Genomic DNA, 23,467 nt, shown 5'->3' with positions numbered 1-23,467 from the left:
CAGGGGAAAACAACATCAACCAGCCTGGAAAGTCCCATAGCAAACTGAATTTAAAATAACCTGATCACACCTAACTAAACATTTCCTCTCTACTCACACGTCCATGCTCTGCTTGGGAGATGGCCAGGATATTTACTGGAGTCATTCATCCTGCTTAAGCATCTTGTCTGAGTCTCGACTTCAGCCCAGCAGAAAGACTCTTTCTCAGCAGGCCACCGCTTCACTTCCAATATCCCCCTTTTTCCCCACTGGCTCACCTGGCTGCTCCCCACAGAGACCTCTCTAAGGGTTAACCCTTTACAGGCCTTCCTTTATGTCAGGTTCAGAACAGGAGGGGGTTTGAGTCCTTAGTGCTCTGTGGCATTGATCTGTACAGACATTTCCAAAGCACCTGTAGTCCTGCCTGCCTGTCTACATGAGCGCTGTGACCCCCTCCTCTCCCGAAAGAGCCAAGAGCCCCTCAGTGCACTAGTGACCCTGGGGAGAGCGAGTTACATCCCCTTGGTGCCCGATCTGAGAGTTTGAGTCTTTGCAGCTCCGCCTTTTACAGACTGACAGGTCAGTAGCTCCAGCTGCAGAGATGGGGGCTGAGCTCAGTGTGGGTGGCTGGACACACACAGCTGCCGGTGGAGCAGGGGATAGGCTGAGTCTTCCTGGCTTCCACCATGAGAGAGCTCAGATGTGATCCTATTCTCCCCCCTTCTCCATTTCCTCTGCTTCCCCACCCTGTCATCTCCCCACACCATTCCTGTTCTATGTCCCTCCCGCTTCCTCTGTCCTGCCCCGTGTTCAGTTCCACTTTCACATTTCCCTCCTGCCTCCTCCTCTTCCTCCACTTCTCCGTCAGCGTCAGCACAAGCCGCCACTGGCAGAGCAACAGGCCAGGAGGACAGAAACTCCCCTGACGGCCATGGCCTCTACATCTACTGCAGGGGACATAGGAAACGATACCATTTGCTCCATCTGCCTGGGGTACCTGACCCAGCCAGTGACCATAGCCTGTGGGCACAACTACTGCCAAGCCTGCCTCACCCGGTACTGTGAGGAAAGGGGCCCAGAGAGACGCCTGCCCTGTCCCCAGTGCCGAGCCCCCTTCCAGACAGGGGAGTTCAAGCCCAACACCCAGCTGCACAACATCGTCGAAAAGCTCAGGGAGCTGGAGTTAAAGGCAGGGAAGGGGCCAAAGGAGGGTCAGTGCGAGAGACATGAGGAACGCCTCAAACTCTTCTGTGAGGAGGATGGAGAAGCCATTTGCTTGGTGTGCGAGAAATCCCGGGAGCACAAGTCCCACTCGGTGGTTCCCATCGAGGAGGCTGCCCAGGAGTACAAGGTAGGAAATGCTCTACACTTTGCTTCATTACATCCCAGCAGGACCCAGGTTTATTCCCCTCCTGAGCACAAGGATGGCCATTCACAGCTGGCTGCTTCCAGATAGGTAGCTGAATGAAAGGGGGCTGGTTTCCAGAGGGGCTGGTTACCTGAGGGGAGAGCACTGGGGCTGTGGGCAGAGGGGTGGTTACCAGAGGGGTGAGCACTGGGGCTGTGGGCAGAGGGGTGGTTGCCAGAGGGGTGAGCACTGGGGCTGTGGGCAGTGGGGTGGTTACCAGAGGGGTGAACACTGGGGCTGTGGGCAGAGGAGTGAGCACTGGGGCTGTGGGCAGTGGAGTGAGCACTGGGGCTGTGGGCAGTGGGGTGGTTACCAGAGGGGTGAGCACTGGGGCTGTGGGCAGTGGGGTGGTTACCAGAAGGGTGAACACTGGGGCTGTGGGCAGAGGGGTGAGCCCTGGGCGCATTGGGAGAAGACCCAGACCTTTTTTGCCCCAGCATTGCCAGTGTGACGCCCTGCTGAGAGAAGAGGCATTTGCCAATCAGTGTTCTGGGGACCACTGGGGTTCCACGTGACATGATTGGCGCTCTGTGAAAATGTCGATGCCAGCGAGAGTTTTTCCTGTGAAATATGACATTAGAAATGATGTGTGATTCAGAAATACTCAGGTGTTTGAATAGTATTGAGATATAGGTTAGATATATTAATAACATTCATAATAATAGAGTTATTATGCAATTTGTGCTGAAAAAGAGAGGCAAGAACACTCGTCCCATGAAAAAGCCTGTCAAATGTTACTGATTTTATTGTCCAGAACCTTTTCGTAAAAATAATAATTTATAAAAACACAAAATTAAAAAATATTTCCCTTTGCTGATTTGTTTTGTGTTTCTTTTGCATAAAAATATTTTTAAGCTTGAAGGGAAGACAGGCCTTTTTTGAACACTGTTGTCTTTTCCATTTTTGTCCAAAAAAAGGACACTCACCATCTTTCTTTCAGCTGTTCTATTGATGGTTTCTTTAGGTTTGTGCATTATTTTTACACTTAATTCCAGGGTTGCTTCCTGTCCTACCAGGACATTGGCTGCTTATTGAGGGGATTTTCTCTTCTTCTTATTTGGTCTTTGGAAACTGAAAGACATCTAAAAAACCCTAACTCTTTGAAATGAACTTTTCAGCATTATGTGCAGCAGTTTTTTGGTTTGAAACTCCCTCCCCTTCCCACCTCCCAACCAGCATCTCTGTGTTCCTTCAATATATTCCAAACCCAAAGGTGTTCAATGGCCAAAGTAGTTTGGAAAATGCTGAGATATCGACATCTATAGTCTCATTTCTGCTCCAAATGTGAAGAAGTGGCTCTTACCCACAAAAGCTCGTTACCTAATAAATAGGTCTGTGAGACTAACGGCTGTTTATCACACGCGATGCCCCTGCAGGAGAAGCTCCAGGGAGCCCTGGGCCCTCTCAGGAAGCAGCTGGCGCAGGCCCTGGCGCTGACGTCCGAAGAGGAGAAGAAAACCGCAGCGTGGCAGGTGGGTGTCTGGGTTCCTCTGCCCTGAGCCCTCCCCCTGCAGCGTTCCCAGGGGCAGAGGCTGTGCAGCTCCAGCACGAGGCGAGGAACCTGCTCCAGTTGCTGAGCCCGTGACCCAGGCGTGCTGGCGGCAGGACCGGGCTGTGTCTCTGGGGGATCTGGGCACAGCCCGTTCCTGGCCCGTCTGCGGTGGTGCACACTCACCCTGTGCTCTACCCCGGGGGCGAGTTCTCAGGGGCGGCTGCAGCGTTTCACTGTCACACGGATCCTGTTTTCCGCCTGCAGCCGACAGGCGTCCGACCCCCGTGAAATTGCTCCCCTGCGTCTCTGCAGCCTGGAGGAGAAGGGCTGTTCCCTCCCCCACCCAAAGTCCCTGCAGCTTGTCTGCCCCACCCCCGCGTCCGGCACTGGAGCTGGGCACTGAGCAGAGGGGTCCCCCGGGGGTGAGCTCCGACCTCTCTCAGCGGCTGAGCTGGGGGCTGAGCTCTTGTGCCTGTGGAACTGGGGCGGGTGTGGAGCTCTGTGGGGAATCCGCCCCACGGCTGCGTCTGCCCGGCCCCACCAGCCAGCTGGGGCTGGGCACCCGCCATTGCCCCGGGGCCTGGGTGGGCTTGTCCAGCCCCTGCTGCTGCAGCGTCGTTGCTCCCAGCACCTGAGCCGGCCAGATCAGAGCTCGGGGGGACGTGTCTGCAGGTGCTACGGTCACGCCTCCATGGCAGGGGCACACCTTGAGCCAGCAGAGCCAGGCCCGGTCCTGTACAGCCGGGCAGAGCGCAGCCACTTCACAGCCTCTGCTGCCCTCGGGTGGGCACCTCGTCCCGGCACCTGCTGCTGTGCCCGTGACCTGCCCTGAGCTCGTCGGTAGCCGGGGGACGGCCCCCTGGGGGAAATGTCTGTGCTGGTTCAGCAGCACAGGCCGGGTGAGGCAGACACTGGCTGGGCACTGGGCACGGGACACTTGGCCAGGCTGGGTGAGGCCACGGCCAGCACGGACAATATGCTGGGAGCCCAACCCCCACGAGAGCCCCAGGCTGGCACCCAAAGGGCTGTTGGCACCTGCCCCTCAGTGTGGAACATCACAGGGCTGGGCAGGTTTGTCAGGGAAGGAGCATCACCCGCACCCTGGGCTGGTGCTTGGTCCTGGCGTGAGGATGGGGACTGGACTCCATGAGCTCTCGAGGTCCCTTCCCGTTCTTTGCGATAGGTCCATCTCCATGTGGTCCTCCTGCTGCAGGGGCTCCCCTGGGCGTGTGCAGCGGTGCCAACACCCACTGTGGTCTGGGGACTAGATGGGGGGGCCTGGCACCCTGCCCCTCTGAGGGGGCGGGGCCAAGGGCAGAAGGGGCGGGGCTTAGGGCGTTCAGTCCCAGTCCCAGAGCCGCGTGAGGAGCCGCACCACTGCGCTCCACAGCATTTGGAAGGGGTCTGGAGCTCAGGCCAACTCCATTGCTGCCTTGGCGGCTGTGGTGGCTGGAGCTCCAGGCCCCTGTGACATGCTGGGTCCAGGAGCAACTGCCCTGTTTAACCCCTTCCCCCCCGGCTGGCGAGCCTGAGTGTGGGAGCGCCCAGCGCTGGGCACCCAGATCCCCCCCAGACCCCTGTGCAGCCCCCCGTAAATCTCTCCTCTTCCCTCCATTTCTCCCCACTCTGCTGGGTCCCTCCCCTGCCCCCGCAATAACGTACTGCGGCTTTACAGACCCCGGACAACCCCGCTGTGGAACTGACCCCGTGAACTCTGCCCTCAGCCAGCCCCTGTCTGGTCCGTGCCCACAGCAGTAACCGTCCTAACTCCGCCGCACTGCCGGGCTTGTCCCTGCCCGGCGCAGCCTGCGTCGCTCAGCGTCTGGCTCCCGTGTTCTCTCCGCCCCTCCTGCTGTTCTCTCTGCAGGCGACAGCGCAGCAGAAGCGGGAGACGATTGCGGGTGAGTTTAGCAAACTGCACAGGCTGCTGAGAGAGGAGGAGCAGCTGCTGCTGCAGCGACTGGCGCGGGAGGAGAGGGAGGCTCTGCAGAGGCTGCAGGCAAACGTCGCCAAACTCTCCCAGCAAAGCGCCTCTCTGCAGCGGCTCATCACAGAGCTGGAGGAGAAGTGTCGGCAGCCGGCTGCTGAGCTGCTGCAGGTGAGAGAGCCTCGGAATTCTCCACCCTCCAGCGCTGCGGCTCGGCCCGTCCTGCGGGTCACTGACAAACAGGCGCTCAGGCCGAGGGCTCCATCTGTTGTGAGCATCGCAGGGGTGCGAGAGGGGATCTGATCGCGCAGGTCCGGGGCTGGGGCGACGGAGCGGTTGAGCTGAAGTGATAACAGGCTCGGCCCCTCCTTGCTCTGACTCCAGATCGGGGACAGGCAATAGCTTTGAATGGGGCCACTGCAGGAGTTTGTAAGTGGCTGAGGGCTGCGCTCTTCCATGCTGTTAATGGAGAGGAGGTGCCGGGGGTGGGGCGTAGGCTGGGCGCACAAGGGAGCTTGGGGTAAGGGAGTGGGAGCAGCAGGGGTTGTTGGATCTGGGAGGGAGTTTAGGTGAAGGAGGGGTGTGACCCAGGTCAGGGGCATGGGTGGAGAAGGGTGTGCGACCTGGGTCAGGTGTTCAGGAGTTTGGGTTATGAGTGGGGGCGGCAGATGGGGGTGTAAGGACAGAGAGGGGTTATGGGCACAGGGGTGCAGAGGGTTTGGGTTGTGACTGATGGCTGGAGATGGGGGTGTGATGGGGTTCAGGGGTCCCCAGGCACTGCACCCCATCCACAGGCAGGTGTGACTCTCACTCAGCAGGTAGAACAGGAGGTTTATTAGGCGACAGAGGCACTGGTCAGCACAGAGGTGTCAGTACAGCCGTCAGAAACAGTCATTCCAACCTGTCCTGGGGAGAGGAGCTGGAGGGGTGCCCCTGTGGGGTGGAGCTTCCCCCATCACCGGGCTGGCTGCCTTCCAACTCTCTCTTCCCCCAGCGTCTAACTGCTGCCTCTGATTCAAACCCAGCTCGGGTCCTCCCTGCTCTTTGTTCAGGGCACAGGTGTTACCTGCCAGCCTAGGTTACAGCCCCAGGGTCATCCTTAGTCGCTGGGAGCTGCTCTGCTTGTCTCACACCCATCCAGCCTGAGTCTCACATGCACCCCCCACTCCATCCCATCGGGTGTAAGAACTGTGTGGGGTTATGGGCACAGAGGTGTGTAAGGGTTGGGTTACATGGTGTAGGGGTGCGGGTGGGGAGCAGAGGGTTGTCAGCAGCTGGGGTGCCACAGGCAGGCTCTGCCAAGAGACGCATCCTTGGGTGGCTCCCAGCCAGCAGCCCAGCTGGTTCCTCAGCCAGGGCCCCTTCTTTCCATGGCCCTGTACTGGTTGCAGGGGCCGTGTGTGGCTGACTCTGAACACAGTGACTCCGGAGGCAGGAGGAGTCATTTGCCGCCTCCAGTCCTGCAGACAGGCGCCTCCCATTGGCTGAATACTTTGCTGGGGAAGTTTGATGAAGCCCCCCTCTCCGGCCTGGCAGTGTTCAGCCAGCTGCTCTGAGCACAGATGGGGGGCGGGGCTGGCAGGGAGCCTGAGGGAGGCTCTTGTGGGCCAGACCTGACGGCTTGAAGGGCCACATTCAGCCTGTGGGCTGTATTTTATTCACCCCGACCCAGAGCAGAGGGCCCGATGTGTTTTACAAATCCCGATTCCGAGACATGCGGTGATGGGACAGGGCCCCGGGGGAGATCTGTGCCCTTAAATTTCTCTTACACTGACATCAACTACTGGAAACAAAAAAGGACACGTGACAGGCTTTTAATGAGAAGAGGGTTTTTGCATTTCTGCTTGGGCACGCGTTACATAACAATGTCACTGTTACGAGTGTGTTATAAACATTACTGTGCCAACAATCTCAATGCTATTCAAACACCTCAGTATTTTAGATTCACACGTCATTAGTTAGTTGACATTTGAGAAGGAAAAGTCTCACCAGAATCGACATTTCTCCAGGGAACACCTAGTCACGTTGCGTGGAACATCAGTGTTCCATGAAACACGGTTTGGGAAACGCGGCCAGGAGAGATTTGACCCCAAACCAGTAAAGGCCAGAGGGGAGGTTCGTTTCCTAGCTGGGAGCACACTGGCTCTACTGCCTGAGTTCTAGCTGCAGTCGCTGGTTTTACACGTGGTTCTAACTCAGAACTCTGGGTCTCTTTCCCCTGCCAGGATGTGAGAAGCGCACTGAGGAGGTATGTTCCCCACGTCCCTCCTTCCTACGCGCGGGGCGGCGGCTCTGCGGTGATGTGCACAGAGCAGCGGAGTGAAGACGGGATGTTTTCTTCCCAGGAGTGAAAGTACCAAACTGCAGGAACCAGAAGCCGTGTGGACCGACCTGAAGAACACGTATCGCGTTTGTCTGGACGTGACGGAAGCGCTGAGAAGGTTTGCAGGTGAGCGGATGCTGCTGGGAGGTTCAGCTGTTCGGTGCCTGGGGGTCTGGAGGGAGCCTGGGGCCCAGGGCACATGTGGACCCAGCTGGCAGGTTGGGAGCTGTGTGAGGGCCGGAGGCTGACGCGCTGAGTGCTGGGGAGTTTGCCGGCTGTTCACACCCACCTGCTGGCACTTGCCCAGATATCTCTCCAGGCCTCGCAATGCTGACGTCCTGATCTCTCCCTGGCTGAGCAGGTGCTGCAAGGCCTAGACTGGGCCCAGTGTGCTGGGTGCTGCACAGACTGGTAATGGAGGATGTGTCTGTGCCCCTCTCCTGGCGCAGGGCGAGGGCTGCGCTGTGGGGCCTGTAATATTTAGGGGGTTTCTCAGACACAGCCGAGAGAACCAGTCCCAGACAAACTGCTTCCAGCCAGGGCAGCCTGGGGTTTCCTTCTCAGTCAGGCACACCAAGCCAGCCCCAAAGTCCCCCTGCCAGCCCCTCCAGCCAGCTGGAAGTTACACAACAAATCTCACACATCCCCCAGCTGCTCCTATGGTCAGGTGAGAGGCTGGACATGGGTGGGGTGACACTGCCCCCAACACACCCTGGTAGGGCCTCTGGGCTGGGCTGGCTGCTCCTCCTGCTGCCGGCCAGTCAGTAGTGCTGCACGCGCTGTCTGGCACCTGGTTTCTTCTCCCCCCAGCTGAGTGGCCGTTCCCTGGGCAGTGCAGCAGCGCCCTGCTAACGGCGGAACTGCAGCTGAGTGCAGAAGTCTCTGCGCTGGGCAGGGCAGGGTAGTTCAGCAGGGGGTGGGACGCCCGTCTGAGACCTAAATGCAGGGCTGTCCCATGACCAATGGAACTGGAAGGGCCCTCGAGGGGTCATCGAGTCCAGTCCCCTGCCCTCACGGCGGGACCCAGCACCGTCTAGATCATCCCTGCTGGATAGTTATCCAGCCTGCTCTGAAATACCTCCAACCCAGGGAGATTCGGCAACTGGCCTCGGCAATTCATTCCAGTGTTTAACCACCCGGCGAAAAGCTTTTCCTAATGTCCAGCCTGAACCTCCTCCAAGCTATTTTTCTCTCTCCTCCTTGTAATCTGCTTTTAAATACTTGAAAGCTGCTGTCATGTCCCCTCTCAGCCGTCTCTTTTCCAACCAAACGAACCCAGTTCTTCTCCTCTTCTCTCAGAGGCCACGTTTTCTAGAGCTTCCATCAGTTTAGTTGCTCTTCTCTGGACCATCTCGAATTTCCCCACATTCTTTCGTAAAACATGGTGCCCAGAGCCAGACACAGTGCTCCAGCTGAAGCCTAATCAGCGCAGAGCAGAGCAGAAGAGCGACTCTCGTGTCTTGCTCACAACTCTCCTGTTAATACATCCCAGGATCCTGTTGGGTTTTTTTGCAGCAGCCTCACACTATTGACTCAGCTTGTGGTCCACTCTGATCCCTGGAACCCTTTCTGCAGTGCTCCTTGCTAGGGAGTCTCTTCCCGGTTTGTAAGCGCAAAACTGATTGTTCCTCACTAAGTGGAGCACTTTGCATTTGTCCTTATTCAGCGTCATCCTATTTTCGTCAGACCGTTTCTCTGGTTTGTTGAGCTCATTTGGAACTCTGTCCCTGTCCTCCAAAGCTGTTTCCAGCCCTCCCAGCTTGGTGTGATCTACAGACTTAGCAAGCGCACTCTCTATGCCAAAACTGAAATAGTTGATGAATATATTGAACAGCCCTGGCCCTAAAACTGACCCTTGCAGGACCCCACTTGTTATGCCCTTCCCGCATGACTGTGACCTGTTAATAACTACTCTTGGGCTGTGTCTCCACTAGCTCCCTACTTCGAAGGTAGCGTGGTAAGTAGGTTGTCATGAGATTATTAATGAAGTGCAGCAGTGCATATGCAGCACTTCATTAAGCTAATTCTCCCCGTGGCAACTTCGAAGTCAACAGTGTGGAAGTCAACCTGTGGAACTCCCTGCCCGAGGAGGCTGTGAAGGCCAGGACTCTATTAGGGTTTAAAAAAGAGCTTGATAAATTTTTGCAGGTTAGGTCCATAAATGGCTATTAGCCAGGGATAAAGTATGGTGCCCTGGCCTTCAGTACAAGGGCAGGAGATGGATGGCAGGACATAAATCACTTGATCATTGTCTTCTGTTCTCCTTCTCTGGGGCACCTGGCATTGGCCACTGTTGGCAGATGGGATGCTGGGCTGGATGGACCTTTGGTCTGACCCAGTATGGCCGTTCTTATGTCCTTATGAAGTGTTAAACTAACCCACTAACCCACTGGTACTTCAAAGTGCCTGGGCAACTTCAAAGTCTCTTTACTTCTGAGTAAGTGAGGGGCAGGTCAGACAGTGCCTGTGAGCATCAGCAAAACACCCTCCCCCCCATCTCTCTCTTCACTAGGCACCCACCCCTCCTGCTGCGGGGGTGCAGCTCAGTGGCGCGACCAGGGCTCCCTTTGCAGTGGTAGAGGTTCTGAGGATCCAGCAAGTCTGTTACTTTCCTCACTGCAGGGCCAGGCCCAGAGACGCCGGGGCTCAGCCTGGCCGGCCCCAGCACAGATTAGCGCTGAGGGGTCCCCTCGCTCAGGCCGGCTCAGTACAGCTCTGCTGCCCTTTACCCACACCGCAAGGAGACGACATTTCCTGACCCCAGCAGTACCGCAGTGATGTGTGACCCAGCACCAGCCAGACTGGCTCCCTGGCAGCACAGCTCCGTCTGCTGGGTCCCAGCAGGGCAGGAGGGTTCCTGGATGGACAGTCTGGGCCTGGCGCCTCCCCCAGGCCGGGCTCCTCAGGAGCGGTGAGGGGAGAGCTCCCTCCCCCCTGCTCACCCCCATCGTCTGCCAGGGGCAGGTCGGCCCATGCACCGACCCAACCGCCCGACACTGGCACAGACACCAGCCGGGTGAGAGCCCCTCTGGGTCCCACGTCTGCCCTGTCTGCGTCCCCGGCACAAGGGTTTTCTGCTGCTCTGTGACAGGCTCTGACCCAGCCAATTTCCATTCATGTTTCCAGCCCGCCACTGACCAGGCAGCGCTGCCTCGGACTGGGCGGGGAGGGATCTTCTCGGAGGTGGGGGGGATCTATGGAAATCCCTGTGGGAACCTGCCCCTCCCTTCCCTTCTCTCCCCTCTGGCCTCTTGCCCCCATTGCCTCTCCCCTCTGCCCCCTCTTCTGTTCCGGGCACCTGCCCCTCCCCGTCCCATTGCTGCCACCCATCTGCTGCCCCCTCTGCCCCCGACTTTCACCACCACCCTTGTGCCTCTCTTGCCCCCAACGCCCAGAACTGCCCCTTCCCTTCCCCTCCCCCCAGAAAGACCACATGTCCCCTCCCCCACCCTGCCCGCGGTGCCGTCCTGTTCCCCTTCCTCCTCCTGCCCTGGCCCCTCATCTCCCCGAAGCATAAGCATAAGCCCCTCCCCTCTTCCCCCCACCACTGCTGCCTGTCACTCCCCTCACCCCTGCTTCTGTCCTGTTCCCCTCCCCTCCCCTCCCACCTCCCTGACACCTGCACCCCTCCCCCTCTGGTCCCCTGGTGCCAGCCCCTCTGTTCACTGCTCCTCTGCCCCCTGGTGCCCACATCCCCTCACCTGTCTGGCTGCCTAGGGCCTGTCCTTCCCCTCAACCCACTTCCTGCCCCCCCGCTCCCCTGTTCTCTGTCCCCCTCGGCCCCCTGGTGCTGCCCCTCCCCCTCTGCCCTCCTTGCAGCTGCCCCTTTGCCCCACCCATCCCCATCCCTCCTGCTTATTGCCCCTCCCCTCCCCCTTCCTGGCACCCTCCCCTCGTGCCTCTCTCCCCTCAATAACTGCCCCTCCCCTCACTGCCCTGGTGTCTCCTGAGATCTGCCTCACTCCTCCCCCTCCCCCACCCCATGGTACCTTCCCCACTTCTCATCTCCTTTGTCTCCTTCCCCTGCCCCCTGCCCCCTCCCCCTGGTGCCTCCTCCTCCTCCTGCCCCTGGTCACCCACCATGTGCTTGGGTGTTGCCCCTCCCCCTCCTGCTCTGTGCCCCAGAGTCCAGCCCGGCTCCTGCCCTCCCCTTGGACCCTGGGCCAACTAATCCCCTCAGCTCCCGTTATTGGCCCCAGCCCAGCCCCTCACTCCTGTCTGGGCTTGGAACTGCCCCTCCTCCTGCCCCTTAATCACCCAAGCGCTGCCCCTCCCATCGCCCCGTTCTGCCCCCAGCCCCTGCTCCTCCCCTCCCCCCTGCAGCACCTGGCTCCCGCCTCCTCCTTCCCTCCTCCCACCCACCGGGGCTGCCCTGCCCCGGCCAGTCCCTCGGGCCCTGGGCGCCTGCCTCACTCTGTGCCCTGGGGCTGCCCATTCTCTGCCCCCCGTGGCACTGGCACCTGCCCCACCCCCCAGCCACCCACCCATCACCTGTCCCCCCCCTTGGTCCCCTGCCCCATGGGAGCTCCCCATCACCTCACACCCCTCAGCCCCACCCTTCCTGCCCCACTGTGGTGCCTGCCCCGTCCCTCACCCTCTGCAGCCCCCGGTACCTCCCGTCATCCATGTCAGGGCTTAGGGGTCTGGTCCTCAGCCCCCCATTGCCATCATGTCACCCATCCCCCTCCCCCTTCACGCATCACCTGCCCCTCCCCTGCTCCCCCTGCCCTTCCCTGTCAGTGTCTCCTCACAGGCAGAGGGGCCCTGAGCCCCCCTCAGACAACACCCCCAGAGCGATCACTGGGGCGCAGGTTCATTCCCCTCTGAGCCCAGGGACCAGCCCTGCCCCCGCACTGACTCTGTGACTCTCCCCAGTGGACGTGACTCTGGATCCAGACACGGCTCATCCCAACCTCGCCCTGTCTGAGGATCGGAAACACGTGGGATTTGGAGCCAGACGCCAGGATCTGCCCCACAACCCTGGGAGATTTGAGAACTATATCAATGTGCTGGGCGCGGAGCGGCTCACGGGCGGGAGGTGTTACTGGGAGGTGGAGGTGGGAGACAAGACTGGGTGGGACCTGGGGGTGTGCAGGGAATCTGTGCGCAGGAAGGGGAAGGTCACACTCACCCCTGAGGATGGATACTGGGCCGTGTGGCTGAGGGACGGGGGATACAAGGCCTGCACCTCCCGCCCGACCCCCCTCCCTGTGAGCGCCAGGCCCAGCCGGGTGGGGATTTTCCTGCACTACGAGGCGGGCGAGGTCTCATTTTACAATGTGACCGACAGGTCCCATCTCTTCACTTTCACCCACACCTTCTCCGGGCCCCTCCGCCCTTTCTTCTGTCCTGGCCTCAACCCTGGGGGGACAAACGCGGCTCCCCTGACAATCTGCCCCCTCCCAGCGCAGCCGCAGGGAATCTCTGTCCCTGGCAGTGACCCCGCGGCACAGACTGACCCCTCCCAGCACTGACACCCCCCAGCCCTGCTCCCTTGGGGATGTCTAAGGGGCATCGCCCGCCTGCCCCCCACCCTCTCCCCCGTCAGTGCCCAGGCCTGTGAGCTGGGAGGGGGAGGGCAGCGAAGGGGCTGGGGGAGCAGCTGCAGGCTGTGGGGGCAGGGCAGTGTGGGTCGGGTGGGGGCAGGGTCGGGTTGATGCTGAGGGTGGGGGGAGGAGGGGGCTGCAGTGCGGGAAAGGAGGAGCCGAGATCCCCAGGGGAGAACTGTGGGGTGGGTGTGATGTGGGGAGGGGAGAGGCCCCAGGAGGAAGAGCCTCTGAGAAAAAAGGTGGCAGGAGAGGAGCCCAGTGAGGGGAGAGGCCCAGTGGGGGTCCTGGGCACTTGGCACATTTCCTGCCCTGGGGAGTCTCTGCCCACGGAGGGGCAGCAGTGGCCCCAGGGGCAGCGCTGGGCAGGTGAGAGCGCCGGGGCCCTGCTGTGCGTGCAGCCGCTCTGCGCTGCAGCCTCAGCTGGGGGGGCTGGGGAAGGGGCTCAGCAGCTGGGCCAGCCGGGTGGGGGGTACGAGCCCAGCCCCAGGGCGTGAGCGGGGCCCAGCCGGGTGGGGGGGTACGAGCCCAGCCCCAGGGCGTGTGAGCGGGGCCCAGCCGGGTGTGGGGGTACGAGCCCAGCCCCAGGGCGTGTGAGCGGGGCCCAGCCGGGTGGGGGGTACGAGCCCAGCCCCAGGGCGTGTGAGCGGGGCCCAGCCGGGTGGAGGGGTACGAGCCCAGCCCCAGGGCGTGAGCGGGGCCCAGCCGGGCCGTGCAGAACCCACTGGCTCTTCCCGTGGGTTTGCCCCTCCCGTGCGCGGTGACAAAGGGCCCCAGCGCCGGGCGAGGCGGGTGGGAAATACTGACACGCACAAAGTGCCTGGTGCTGCCCAGGGCAGTTTGCTGCCCTCAGACTAGCCCAGCTCCCAGCCCAGGGGCAGCAGACGGCGCCGGGCGGGGGAGTTGCACCTGTCCCAGTTCCTGCCCTGTGACATCTCCGTGTGACGTCCGAGGAACAAAACTGAGCAATTGTTCTACTCCAGCAGCGCCAGGTGCATCCCCAGCGCTCGTCTCATTCCCATTTCACCGGGTTTGACACACACCCGCCCGGCGTGTCTGAGAAATGGGGTTATCCTCGTGGGTGCTTCACTCCAATCCCCAGGAACAATTTCCCGGCGTCGCTCGTGGGAGTCGCGTCCTGTCTCAGAAAACGCCGCTGCTCTGTGTCACTGCGGGCGTGTTTGGGAAATGAGAAAGAGTTCGTAGCACTAAACACCTGAGAGTGATCCACCGAGTGTCTCTGTGCTCCTCACTCTTGTTTGCTTGCAATGTTGGCGCAGGGTTTGGTCGGGGGAGGATGGGGGTGGGAGTGGCGACCTCACAGCTGGGTTTGGTGTGTGGGGCTAAGGCCAGGGGTGGAGGGTAGGGGAGGGTGAGTGGAGGGGGGGACGGCAGAAGGTTCAATGTGTGCGTTGGGGGTTGGGAGGTCTCAGGGGCTGACTGTGGGCAGCCACACCTGCAAAGGTGGATCTGATCTGGGCTGGGGGGCCGGTCCGGGCCGTGCTGCTCTGCCCTGGGAGCTCCTCGTGTGTGTTGGGAGTGTGGCGGGGGGTTCATGCTGTGGTTTCTGGCACCAGCATCTCTGGGGAGGCCACTTGGGCTGGGCTGGCATCTGCAGCCCCAGTCTTAGCTCCTGCGTGGAGGTGTCTTCCATAGCCCAGGGGAAGGGAACAGGCCACAGCGCTGGGCCTGGCCCTGGACTAAGCTGAACTCAGCCCCATTTGGGGGAAAATTGGCCCCAGCATTGAGGTGTGGGGGCTGTTGTCCCCAGCTCAAGGACGTGGAACTGTGGGGGCTTTGGCCAGCACACAGCACTGAGCCAGGCCCCAGAGTGAGCTTGGGGGGTTCCAGCCCCAACCTCAGCTCTGGAGGGGGAGGTGGTGGGGGCTGGGGCTGGGCCATGGTGCTGTGCTGGGCGTAGCCCCAGGGTGAGCTGAGGAGAGGGGCAGTGGGGAGGATGTGCCACGGGGGAACCATGGCCTCAGCCCTGGGGTGGGGGGTCCCTGGGCCTAGCCCTGGAGTGAGTGGAGGGGGCTAGGCCTCAGCTGCCAGGGGAGTGGCCACAGCTGTGGGGTGGGGAGCTGTGGCTGGGCCCTGGCCCTGGCCCTGGCCCTGGGGTGAGCCCAAGAGATCTTCCCTGGACCTGCCCCAACTCCATGGCACTGGCCCAGCCTCGGGGTGAGCTTTGTGGCAGGAGGGGTCAGCCTGTGCCACGTCATCACTGCCAGGGACAGAGATTCCCTCCAGCTGTGCTGGGACTGGGCAGATTGTCAGGGGAGCCGCGTTTGTCCCCCTGACATCAAGGGGTACAGATCTGTCACCCCCTCAGGTTCTGCCCTGTCCCCCAAACCCCCAACCCCCAGAACTGAAACTGCCTAGCCCCAGGGGACCCCTCCCGTTTGCTGCCCCTAGCCCAGCTCTTCTCAGAGGCGGCTCAGGAGTGGGAGGTGGACAGGTGGGAGAGTGTGAAACCTCCGACTCAGGGTCTGTCCCTGCTGGGTCCCCCAGGCGGTTCCCTCCCTTGCCCATTGGCAGCAACGAGGGGTCAGACGTAGGAGCCAACCAGAATTCGGCGCCTGAAGGGTTAATTTACGCTGTGGAGGAGGGGAAGAGAATTAGCGCGCAACAGTCAGTGGAATAAAACATCCGATGATGGGAACAGGGACGTCCCAGTGGGCAGGAATCCCAGCCCCAGCCCAGCGCCCTGCACACCCCATACGCTCAGCCCCCGGCTGGAGAGCCCTGCCCTCGGGGAGCGCCGGGTGGCGTCCGTCAGGGCGGCGGGTGCTCAAGGCCTGCGGCCGTTGGCCTGCGGGGAGCCCTCGGGGGGCACTGAGGAGTCCCTGGGTGGTGGGAGCTGCGGGAGGCAGCGGCTGGGCAGCGCTGGCAGGGGTGCGGATGGGGCGTGAGGGGACAGACGGGCGGGTGGGGGGACGATCTCCTCCTTCCCCTCCCTTGGCAGGCAGCATCCGACCGGCGCTGGGCAGCGTGACGCCTGTGCTGGCTCTGTCTTGGGACAGACAATGCTGCTGCTGTGGGGGTGCCGTGCCAGGCAGCCGCCCTGGGACGTCCGTCCGTCCGTCCGTCCGTCACCGGCTCTGACAGACGCCTTGAGGGGAACCTGCCCCGGCGCCCTGGGGGGCAAACAGCTCTGAGGGGATGGAATACTGAGAGGAAAAGGGCGGGAAAAACCGGTCAGTTCCGGTTCCAACCGCCAGCGCCTGAGGAGAACAAGTCAGTTGGTCGGAAGAAGTGGGTCTGTCCCACAAAAAGCTCATCACCGAACAAATAATTTTTGTCCGTCTTGAAAATGCTTCATTTCTGCTGGTTCGTTTTATCAGAAGAAGAGAAGGGGGTTCCATAAGGACAGAGCAGAGCCTGGGGGAGTGGTGCCACCTGACTGCTCATGGCGCAGTGGGCTGGGCCATGACTGACTGGGATTAATCTCCCACCTACTCATGAAATATTTCTGTCATCAGAAGACTGGGCCCCATTTTCTCCCAAACAATCACATAGTTTACCCAATTCAGTCCCCAGCCATCAGATGACAACTACGCGACCCCACCACTGCCACCCCTCCCTCCCTCAGCTACTCCAGAGCTTGCAGCTCTGTCGCTCCTCCCCATGCCTGTGCACACAGCGCTGTCAAGGGAGCCCTGCATCCCATGGCTATTGTATGACAGGGCAGGGATCACGTGGAGACGTTCAGCCATGCTGGTAGTTGTCTGGGGAGAGCAGGGGCCCAGTGTCATAAAGAACAGACTCCACATTTTGACTGTGGACTGGGCTACACCATGGGATGAGGTTGATTTCATTAAGGTCACTTTTTACACCTGATTTTAGAAAGTTGGAGGTGCCTGGCCTCACTGTGCACGAGAGCTCAGTATAGTGCGTCCCCAGTGGGGCAGTGGCTTTGATAGCGATGCACTGTGGGTAGCTGTCCCATAGCTCCTGATGCCCCTTTGCTTTCTGGTTTATGCTCCCAGTGCTCAATGGGACCAAACAGGGCAGTGGTGGTACTGGGTATATGTCCTTAGTGTCTCATAGTGCACCAGTCACCTCCCTCTCCCCTGCTTAAAAGCAATGGCAAGCGATCTTTTTGTGCCCTTGGTTACCTGTCCAGATGCCATAGCAAGGTAAACATGGAACTCACTCAGCAGCAAGGTCCTATGGCAGTGATAGTAAATATCTTGTGCCTTAAGCTGTGGTATGTCCAGAGCCTGACCAGGACCCGCCGGAATGAGGAAGAATCTGAGCAGTCAATGAACAGAGTCAGGAGTGAGGCATTTGAGATGAGCAGTTGGCAGGTGCTGGTGGAATTCAATCTACTTGACAGCATGGAAAGCCAGTTCTGATGCTGTGAGACAGATACAGACTGGTGCAAGTGCCTCGTTAAACAGGTAGGGGATGATCAGCAGTGACTGCAAAACTTTTGCATGCAGAAAGCTACTTTCATAGAAATCTGTGAATTGCTTCCCCCCAGCTACCCCGCTGAAGGGCAGCAATACCAGAATGAGACCTGCTCTGACAGTTGAAAGTGAGTGGCAGTAGTCCTCTGTAAGCTTGCAATGCCAGACAGCTACGGGTCAGTTGGGAATCAATTTAGAGTGGAGAAATGTATACGGGAGCTGCTGCAATCCAAGTAGCCAAGGCAATCAATACCCCCTGCTACAAAGGAGAGTGACTCTGGGAGACATGTAGGACTTATTGGAGGGCTTTGCCACAACTGGGTTCCCTAGCTAGAGTGGGGCAATAGATGGAATATACATCTGTATCTTGGCACCTGACTGCCTGGCCGAAGAGCACATAAACCACAAAGGGTGCAGGAGCTTGTGATTCACAAGGGCTGTTTCACCGACATCAATGTGAGACGATCAGGAAAAGTGCATAACACTCACGTTCTCAGGAAGTCCAGTCTCTTCAGAAAGTTGCAAGATAGTTCTTTCTTCCCACGCCAGAAAATTGACATTGGACGTGCTGAAATGCCAACAGTGATCCTTAGAGACCCATCCAAACCCTTGCTCCCATGTCTCATGCAGCTTTACACAGGTAGCGTGAGCTGCAGTAAGGAGCAGTTCAACTACAGGCTGAGCAAAATGCAGAATGACGGTAGAAAGTGCTTTTAAACATTTAAAGGGAAAGTTTAGCAGCTTATCAATTAGGTTAGAGCCCAACAAAAGCAACATTCCCATTGTTGTGGCCGCCTGCTGTGTATTCGTAATATTTGTCAAAATCAGGTGGAAATTTTATGCCAGGATGGGTAGCTGAGGCACAGTGCCTAGCCACTAATTATGAGCAGCCAGACACCAGGGTACTAAATAGAGCACATCATGGGGCTCTACTCATCAGAAGGGCTTTCAGAAAGCTTTGGGAGTAGGTTGAAGCAGAGAAAGTGGCATATTACAATCCCTTGTTCAGCAATCACACAGGTGTGAGAACAACAGCCTTTTGTTCTGGGGCACTATGACATGACAGGATTTTATATGGATTTGGAATTCATTTGATGTGTCCATTACATCTTTTGGTGCCAACTATTGTTCCGGGGGCACGGGGGAGCGTCATATGAGGTATCTAATTAACGATAATGCTGAGCTTAATTTATGTACATGGCTTATAAATTTGCATCATGCTCATATGTAAAGTTATAGATTTTTAGGTCTGCAGCTGTATGAAAAATGTTTCAGTGCTGAGATTCACAGTGGGAGGTGGGCCTCCATCCCAGCCGGGACAAGAGACTGAGTACAGGCCCAGACGGCCAACACTCACTTTGTGATGGTGGGGTTTTCCTACCGGCACTGCAACAAATGGAAACTCAGCACAATGACCCACTGGGTCAGGTGGTAAGCCAAGAGCTATGGAGTAGAATGTAATTTTCCCTCAGCATATGAAAAGCTATAAGATGGGCCCTGGCAGGTGCTTTGTTCTTCAGTCCTGACGAGTTGAGCCTGTCTGGACTGGGGGTCTATCCCTCCAAAGAATGCTCACAGAGGCTTCCAAGAATTAGCAAATAACATTGCTGGCCTGCGTCAATAGCTGTAATTGATGTATGTAAAGTTTTGCTTTAACAATTCTTCTCTCTAACCCTGTTCTTTATTTATTACTAATAAATCTTTGGATATGTAGATCTAAAGAATTGGTGAGCGTGTTGTTTGGGTAAGATCCAAGTATATATTGACCAGGGTCTGAGGCTGGGCCCTCTGGGATCTGGTAGAATCTGTGTGGTGTTTGGTGAAACAGGCGTAAGTTGAGTTGTGGGTTGTTAACCTGGGCTGGTATAGCAGCTGAGAAGTCTGTGGGTTTGCTTGTGTGGCTTCTAGCTGAGCAGAGGGGCCTGCAAAGGTGATTTTGTGGCTGGGTGGATTTGCCTTCCTAAGAAGGAAATCCCAGGCAGGGGCTGTGAGTAGCTCAGATTTTAAGCAAAGGTACCTTGGACTGATCTCTCTAGCTGTGCCCAGAAACCCTGTCCCATTACAGGCACATCACTAAGAGTTGAGTGTGAGGCTGTCCTTGACTCCCTCCCACCCCAACCCAGTGTTCTGTGGCCCCAGGAGGGTAGGCTATGTAACTTGTTGAGGTAGGAACGAGAGTTGTCAGTCCGGGCCAGAGGGGATGCCTGTGCATCTGGATTTCCTGTAAGTCTACCATGCATGTCATCAGCTCTGCCATGCTGGGCAAGGCATTCTCCTGTGTCTGAACTTCACATCCCTACTCATTTTGCAGTCCTCGTGCTCTGTTCACCTCTCCTGCAAAAGTCTTTTCTTCCACTCACTTAATTGCACCCTGTACAAGCAGGTGGATTGCATTTCCTTACTGAATGCGTCATCCCAAGTCCATTCACACCTTCAGGTTTGCACTATCTGGACAGCTGGAGGAGCCGGACATTGGGGAGTGTCCCTCTTGTGTGTTCAAGTTAGTGGGTCTGAAGGGAGCCAGGAAACGCCAGGGCTATTCACTTAACTACTATTTTATTGCAAGCCTTAGAATCAATGTTAACAATACACCTGTGAATGCATACTATACAGTTCACCAGTTACACAGAATTACAGTGTCAGACAGGAGGTGCCTGCAATGTGTTTTCTCGTGTGAACAGTTCAGCTCCTTTGAACTATTGCCATGAGCCACAAACAGAACATTTCTAGGGGAGCTCTCCCACACGGATTCCATGATGCAGAATAAGGACTGAGACATGGCTTACATTTTCCCCATTCTGGCTGGCTATGGACAGAATCTCTTTGGCATGTGGTTTCTCTGTTGTGCAATTAGGTCTGAGCAATTATTAAAGTTTTCCTGTGCTCAGACTAGAGGTTGGGGTTTTTTAACTCTCTGTATTCTATGGATCATTTTGTGTGGAAAAACACTACCACCGATCACCAATCCGTTGAAAGAACAAAAGTCTCACGTGGAGTTCTGTGTCCAAAACTGGTCATCAATTTTTAGAAAGGCCGGTGAGAAACTGGGATGTATTCAGCGGCTAGCTGCATAGGTGTTGAAAGACATGGACTGGAGCCATCTGAGCAAAGGCTGAAGCGACATTTAGTTTAGAAATGAGGCAATTGACCACAGAGATGCGATAATAAGAAAATACTTCAAAGGCTGCCACAAAAAAGATGGAGAAAAGTTGTTTTCTCCTGACACAGAGGGCGGGACTAGAGGCCCTGGGTTCAAACTGCAGTATAGCTGCTTTAGATTATGTCCTGGAAAAACTTCTGGTGTAATTAAAATAGAGCAGAGGAACTTGCAGTCAAGGCAGGTTATATGGGGATACACCTCTCCTAGACCTGGAAGAGAACTCAGGAGGTCATCAGGTCCAGTCCCCTCCCTCTTGGTAGGAACAAGCACCATCCATGACAGTTTTGTTTTGTTTTTAATTTAAATCTGCTTGCTCTAGCACCCTGGAAGGGCTTCCACAAGGACTGAGCTTATAGCAGTGGGTTTAGCAGGCCAATGCTCACACCACCAAGCTATTCCGCCTGTGACTGTCTGTAGGTATGTGACAAACCCCAGGTAACAGAAGAGGAAGGAGCTGGGAGAAACTAACCACGTGGTTACATTGGTTGTCCTTTTATGTGATCACATTTTTTCCAAGAGAATGGGCTCAGTCTGGTGGGACAGGAAAACAGCATTTTAAAAGTAAGAGGAGAATTTACCAAGACGTCCTGCTCCGCTCACCATTTCCTAGGGTGATCTCCCCTCCCCCATCATTACGATCCTGCTGAGATGATGCGCTGGGGTAACAGCAGCAGGAGGGTGCAGGTGGTGAGCACAGGGTGCAAAGGGTACGAATAAGCAGCAGTTTATTCGGCAGTAGAAGGGAGTGGTGAGCACTGGGAGCCTCCGGGGGTAGAGTCTCCTTTTTTATAGTACATGATTGGACTACGACGTGACAGACATGCCCTGAGTCAGGGTAACAGCAGTGCTGAGCCTGTGCCTCACCAAATCACTGATAGGAAACAGTAATTGTACAATCTACCTACTGCACTGACAGAGCTCAGGGGATATGAGACGCTAGGGGTGCGTCTACACTAGCACTCTATTTCGAAATCAATTTCGAAAGTGGCCCCAATTTTGAAAGCGGCTGCGGAGCGTCTACACGCTCAACAGCCTCTTTCGAAATTGTTTTCGGCGAAAGTGGGTCCAAATTTTGAAATCGCTCTTCCCATCCAGGATTGGGTTAAGAGCGGCCCCTTTTGAAATAAAATTTCAAAATAGGGCATGTGTAGACGCTCCGCGGCCCACAATTTTGAAATTGCAGGTCCACCATGGTGGCAGCTCCAGGGAGCGCGGGAGACGTGCTAGCAAGCCGCAGCGGGGCTCTATGGTCCCTGAGCCAGCCCGTTAAAGCCGCAAGGCTCTGGAAACCCCCTGCAGGAGGCTGAGAGTGTGCCTAGGGCTCGAGAAGCACGAGCTCAGCCCTATACACACTCCAGCAGCCAGACGGCCGTGCCACCCAGCCCATCAGCGGGGTGGAGAGTCCCCTGCACTTTGGGGCGCCCCAGGAGGCCCCCCTTCCCCGCCCAAGGGGTCGCCGGAGGAGAGCCAGGGCCAGAGAAGGAGGGGCCTGTCCTGGATGGAGGCCGAGGTAAAAGACCTCCTTGGCCTCTGGGCGAAGGAGGAGGTGCGGCTCCACAGCACAGGGAGGCCCCGCAATGCAGATGCCTTTGAGCAGCTGTCCCTGGGGCCGCAGAAGCGGGGACACCCCGAGGTCACGGCTGCTCAGGTCCGCTCCAAAGTTAAGGAGCTCCGGATGGCCTACAGCTGAGCCAAGGATGCCCGCAGCCGATCAGGAGCTGGAGCCAGCCCAAGGTGCCCACACTACCGGGCGCTGCAACAGCTCCTCGGCCCGAAGGAAGTCCCAGAGCCGTTGGTGCAGGTGGACACAGGCAAGCCAGACCCCGACCGGGAGATAGACCCTCTGGAGCAGCCGGGACCCTCCAGCCAAACCACACCTGCAGGGGCCAGGAGCGACTTGGAGGAGGGGGCTCATTACTCATCACAGTCAGCTCTGGGACCTCCAGGCAGGTGCCCTTGAGGCCAGTGTCCTCGGACCTGTTCTCCAGAGGCCCAGGTAGGTGACGGGTGGATCAGGTGGCCTGGGCGGGGGGGCCTATCCCACGATACCCTGCCCCATCCCAGACCCAAGCACGGCGCCATACAGCACCTGCACCCATGGACAGCACCCTAGCCTGCCCGACCGGGGAGGGATGCAGGGGCCGGGCCGCAGCCAGCAATTGCCCCACAGAGGAGGTCCTGGCGGGCACACGGGAGCCCCAAGGGGGAATCATCAGGGGAGGCACCACCTCGGGGGATGGCCTGGGGATGGCGCAGGTGGAGATCCCGGTCCCAGACAACAGCACTGATGGGTGGCCACTCTCCCCTTGTGTCTCCACAGCATTGTCCTCTGAGGGCCGGACCGGGGTGTGCATTGACTTCTTGTCTCTGGAACTGGATAGGAAGAATATCAGAAACATCTTAGTGGTAACCAATCACTATACCCGATACACTCAGGCCTACCCCACACGTGATCAGAGAGCCATCACTGTAGCATGGGTATTGTGGGAAAACTACTTCTCAGTGTTTGGACTCCCAACTCGGATACACTCTGACCAGGGGCGAGACTTTGAGAGTCACCTCCTAAAGAGGTGCTGAGAGTGGCAGGAATAAAAAAGTCCAGGACAACTCTTACCACCCACAAGGTGACCCTCAGCCAGAACGATTTAACCAAACTCTATTGGATATGCTGGGGACATTGCGCCTGGAGCAGAAAGCGTCCTGGAGTCAACACGTTGCCTTTTTGGTGCATGTCTACAATGCCACAAAGAACGACGCTACTGGAGCCACCCTGTATTTGCTGATGTTTGGATGAGAGCCCAGACTACCCATAGACCTATGCTTTGGGGTGTCAGGGGATGGGGAAGGCTATGAGACACATCTGCAGTATGTTTCCCGATTAAGGGAAAAGCTGCGGGATGCCTACCGTTTGGCTACGTCAGCTGCCCGCAAGAACACAGATCGTAACAAACACCGGTATGATTCAAGAGTGCGCCCTCAGGAGCTCCAACCTGGGGACCGAGTTCTCCTGCGGAATCTAGGGGTTGCTGGCAAACACAAGACTGCCGATAGATGGACGGCAACACCCTACCTGGTGGTGGAAAGACTTAAGGACCTACCTGTTTACAAGATTAAACCTGAGAACAGATCAGGGCCAATGAAGACCGTAAATAGGAATCTCCTACTGCCCGTGGGGGAGTTGGTTGGTGCACCTTCAGAGATGGATTATGACGTAAGGCCAGGG

The 23,467-nt window shown here is 57.7% G+C and overlaps 1 protein-coding gene across 2 annotated transcripts; it reads left to right on the top strand.

Moving 5' to 3' along the window:
* Window positions 1-659: 659 nt before the first annotated feature.
* LOC142024855 (E3 ubiquitin-protein ligase TRIM39-like) lies at window positions 660-12,776 on the top strand. Of its 2 annotated transcripts, XM_075017142.1 has the most exons (6): window positions 660-1,330; window positions 2,764-2,859; window positions 4,747-4,977; window positions 7,032-7,054; window positions 7,152-7,255; window positions 12,005-12,776. In XM_075017142.1, the coding sequence occupies exons 1-6, from the start codon at window positions 911-913 to the stop codon at window positions 12,601-12,603; spliced, it is 1,473 nt and encodes a 490-aa protein (XP_074873243.1). In that variant the 5' UTR covers window positions 660-910; the 3' UTR covers window positions 12,604-12,776. The 2 variants fall into 2 exon arrangements, with proteins under 2 accessions (XP_074873243.1, XP_074873244.1); XM_075017143.1 differs by lacking the exon at window positions 4,747-4,977.
* Window positions 12,777-23,467: the final 10,691 nt, after the last annotated feature.

The sequence above is a fragment of the Carettochelys insculpta genome, chromosome 22 (assembly GCF_033958435.1).
Source record: "Carettochelys insculpta isolate YL-2023 chromosome 22, ASM3395843v1, whole genome shotgun sequence".
Taxonomy (NCBI): domain Eukaryota; kingdom Metazoa; phylum Chordata; order Testudines; family Carettochelyidae; genus Carettochelys; species Carettochelys insculpta.
The sequence above is the reverse complement of the archived record's forward strand: the minus strand, read 5'-3'. Positions and strand labels throughout refer to the sequence as shown.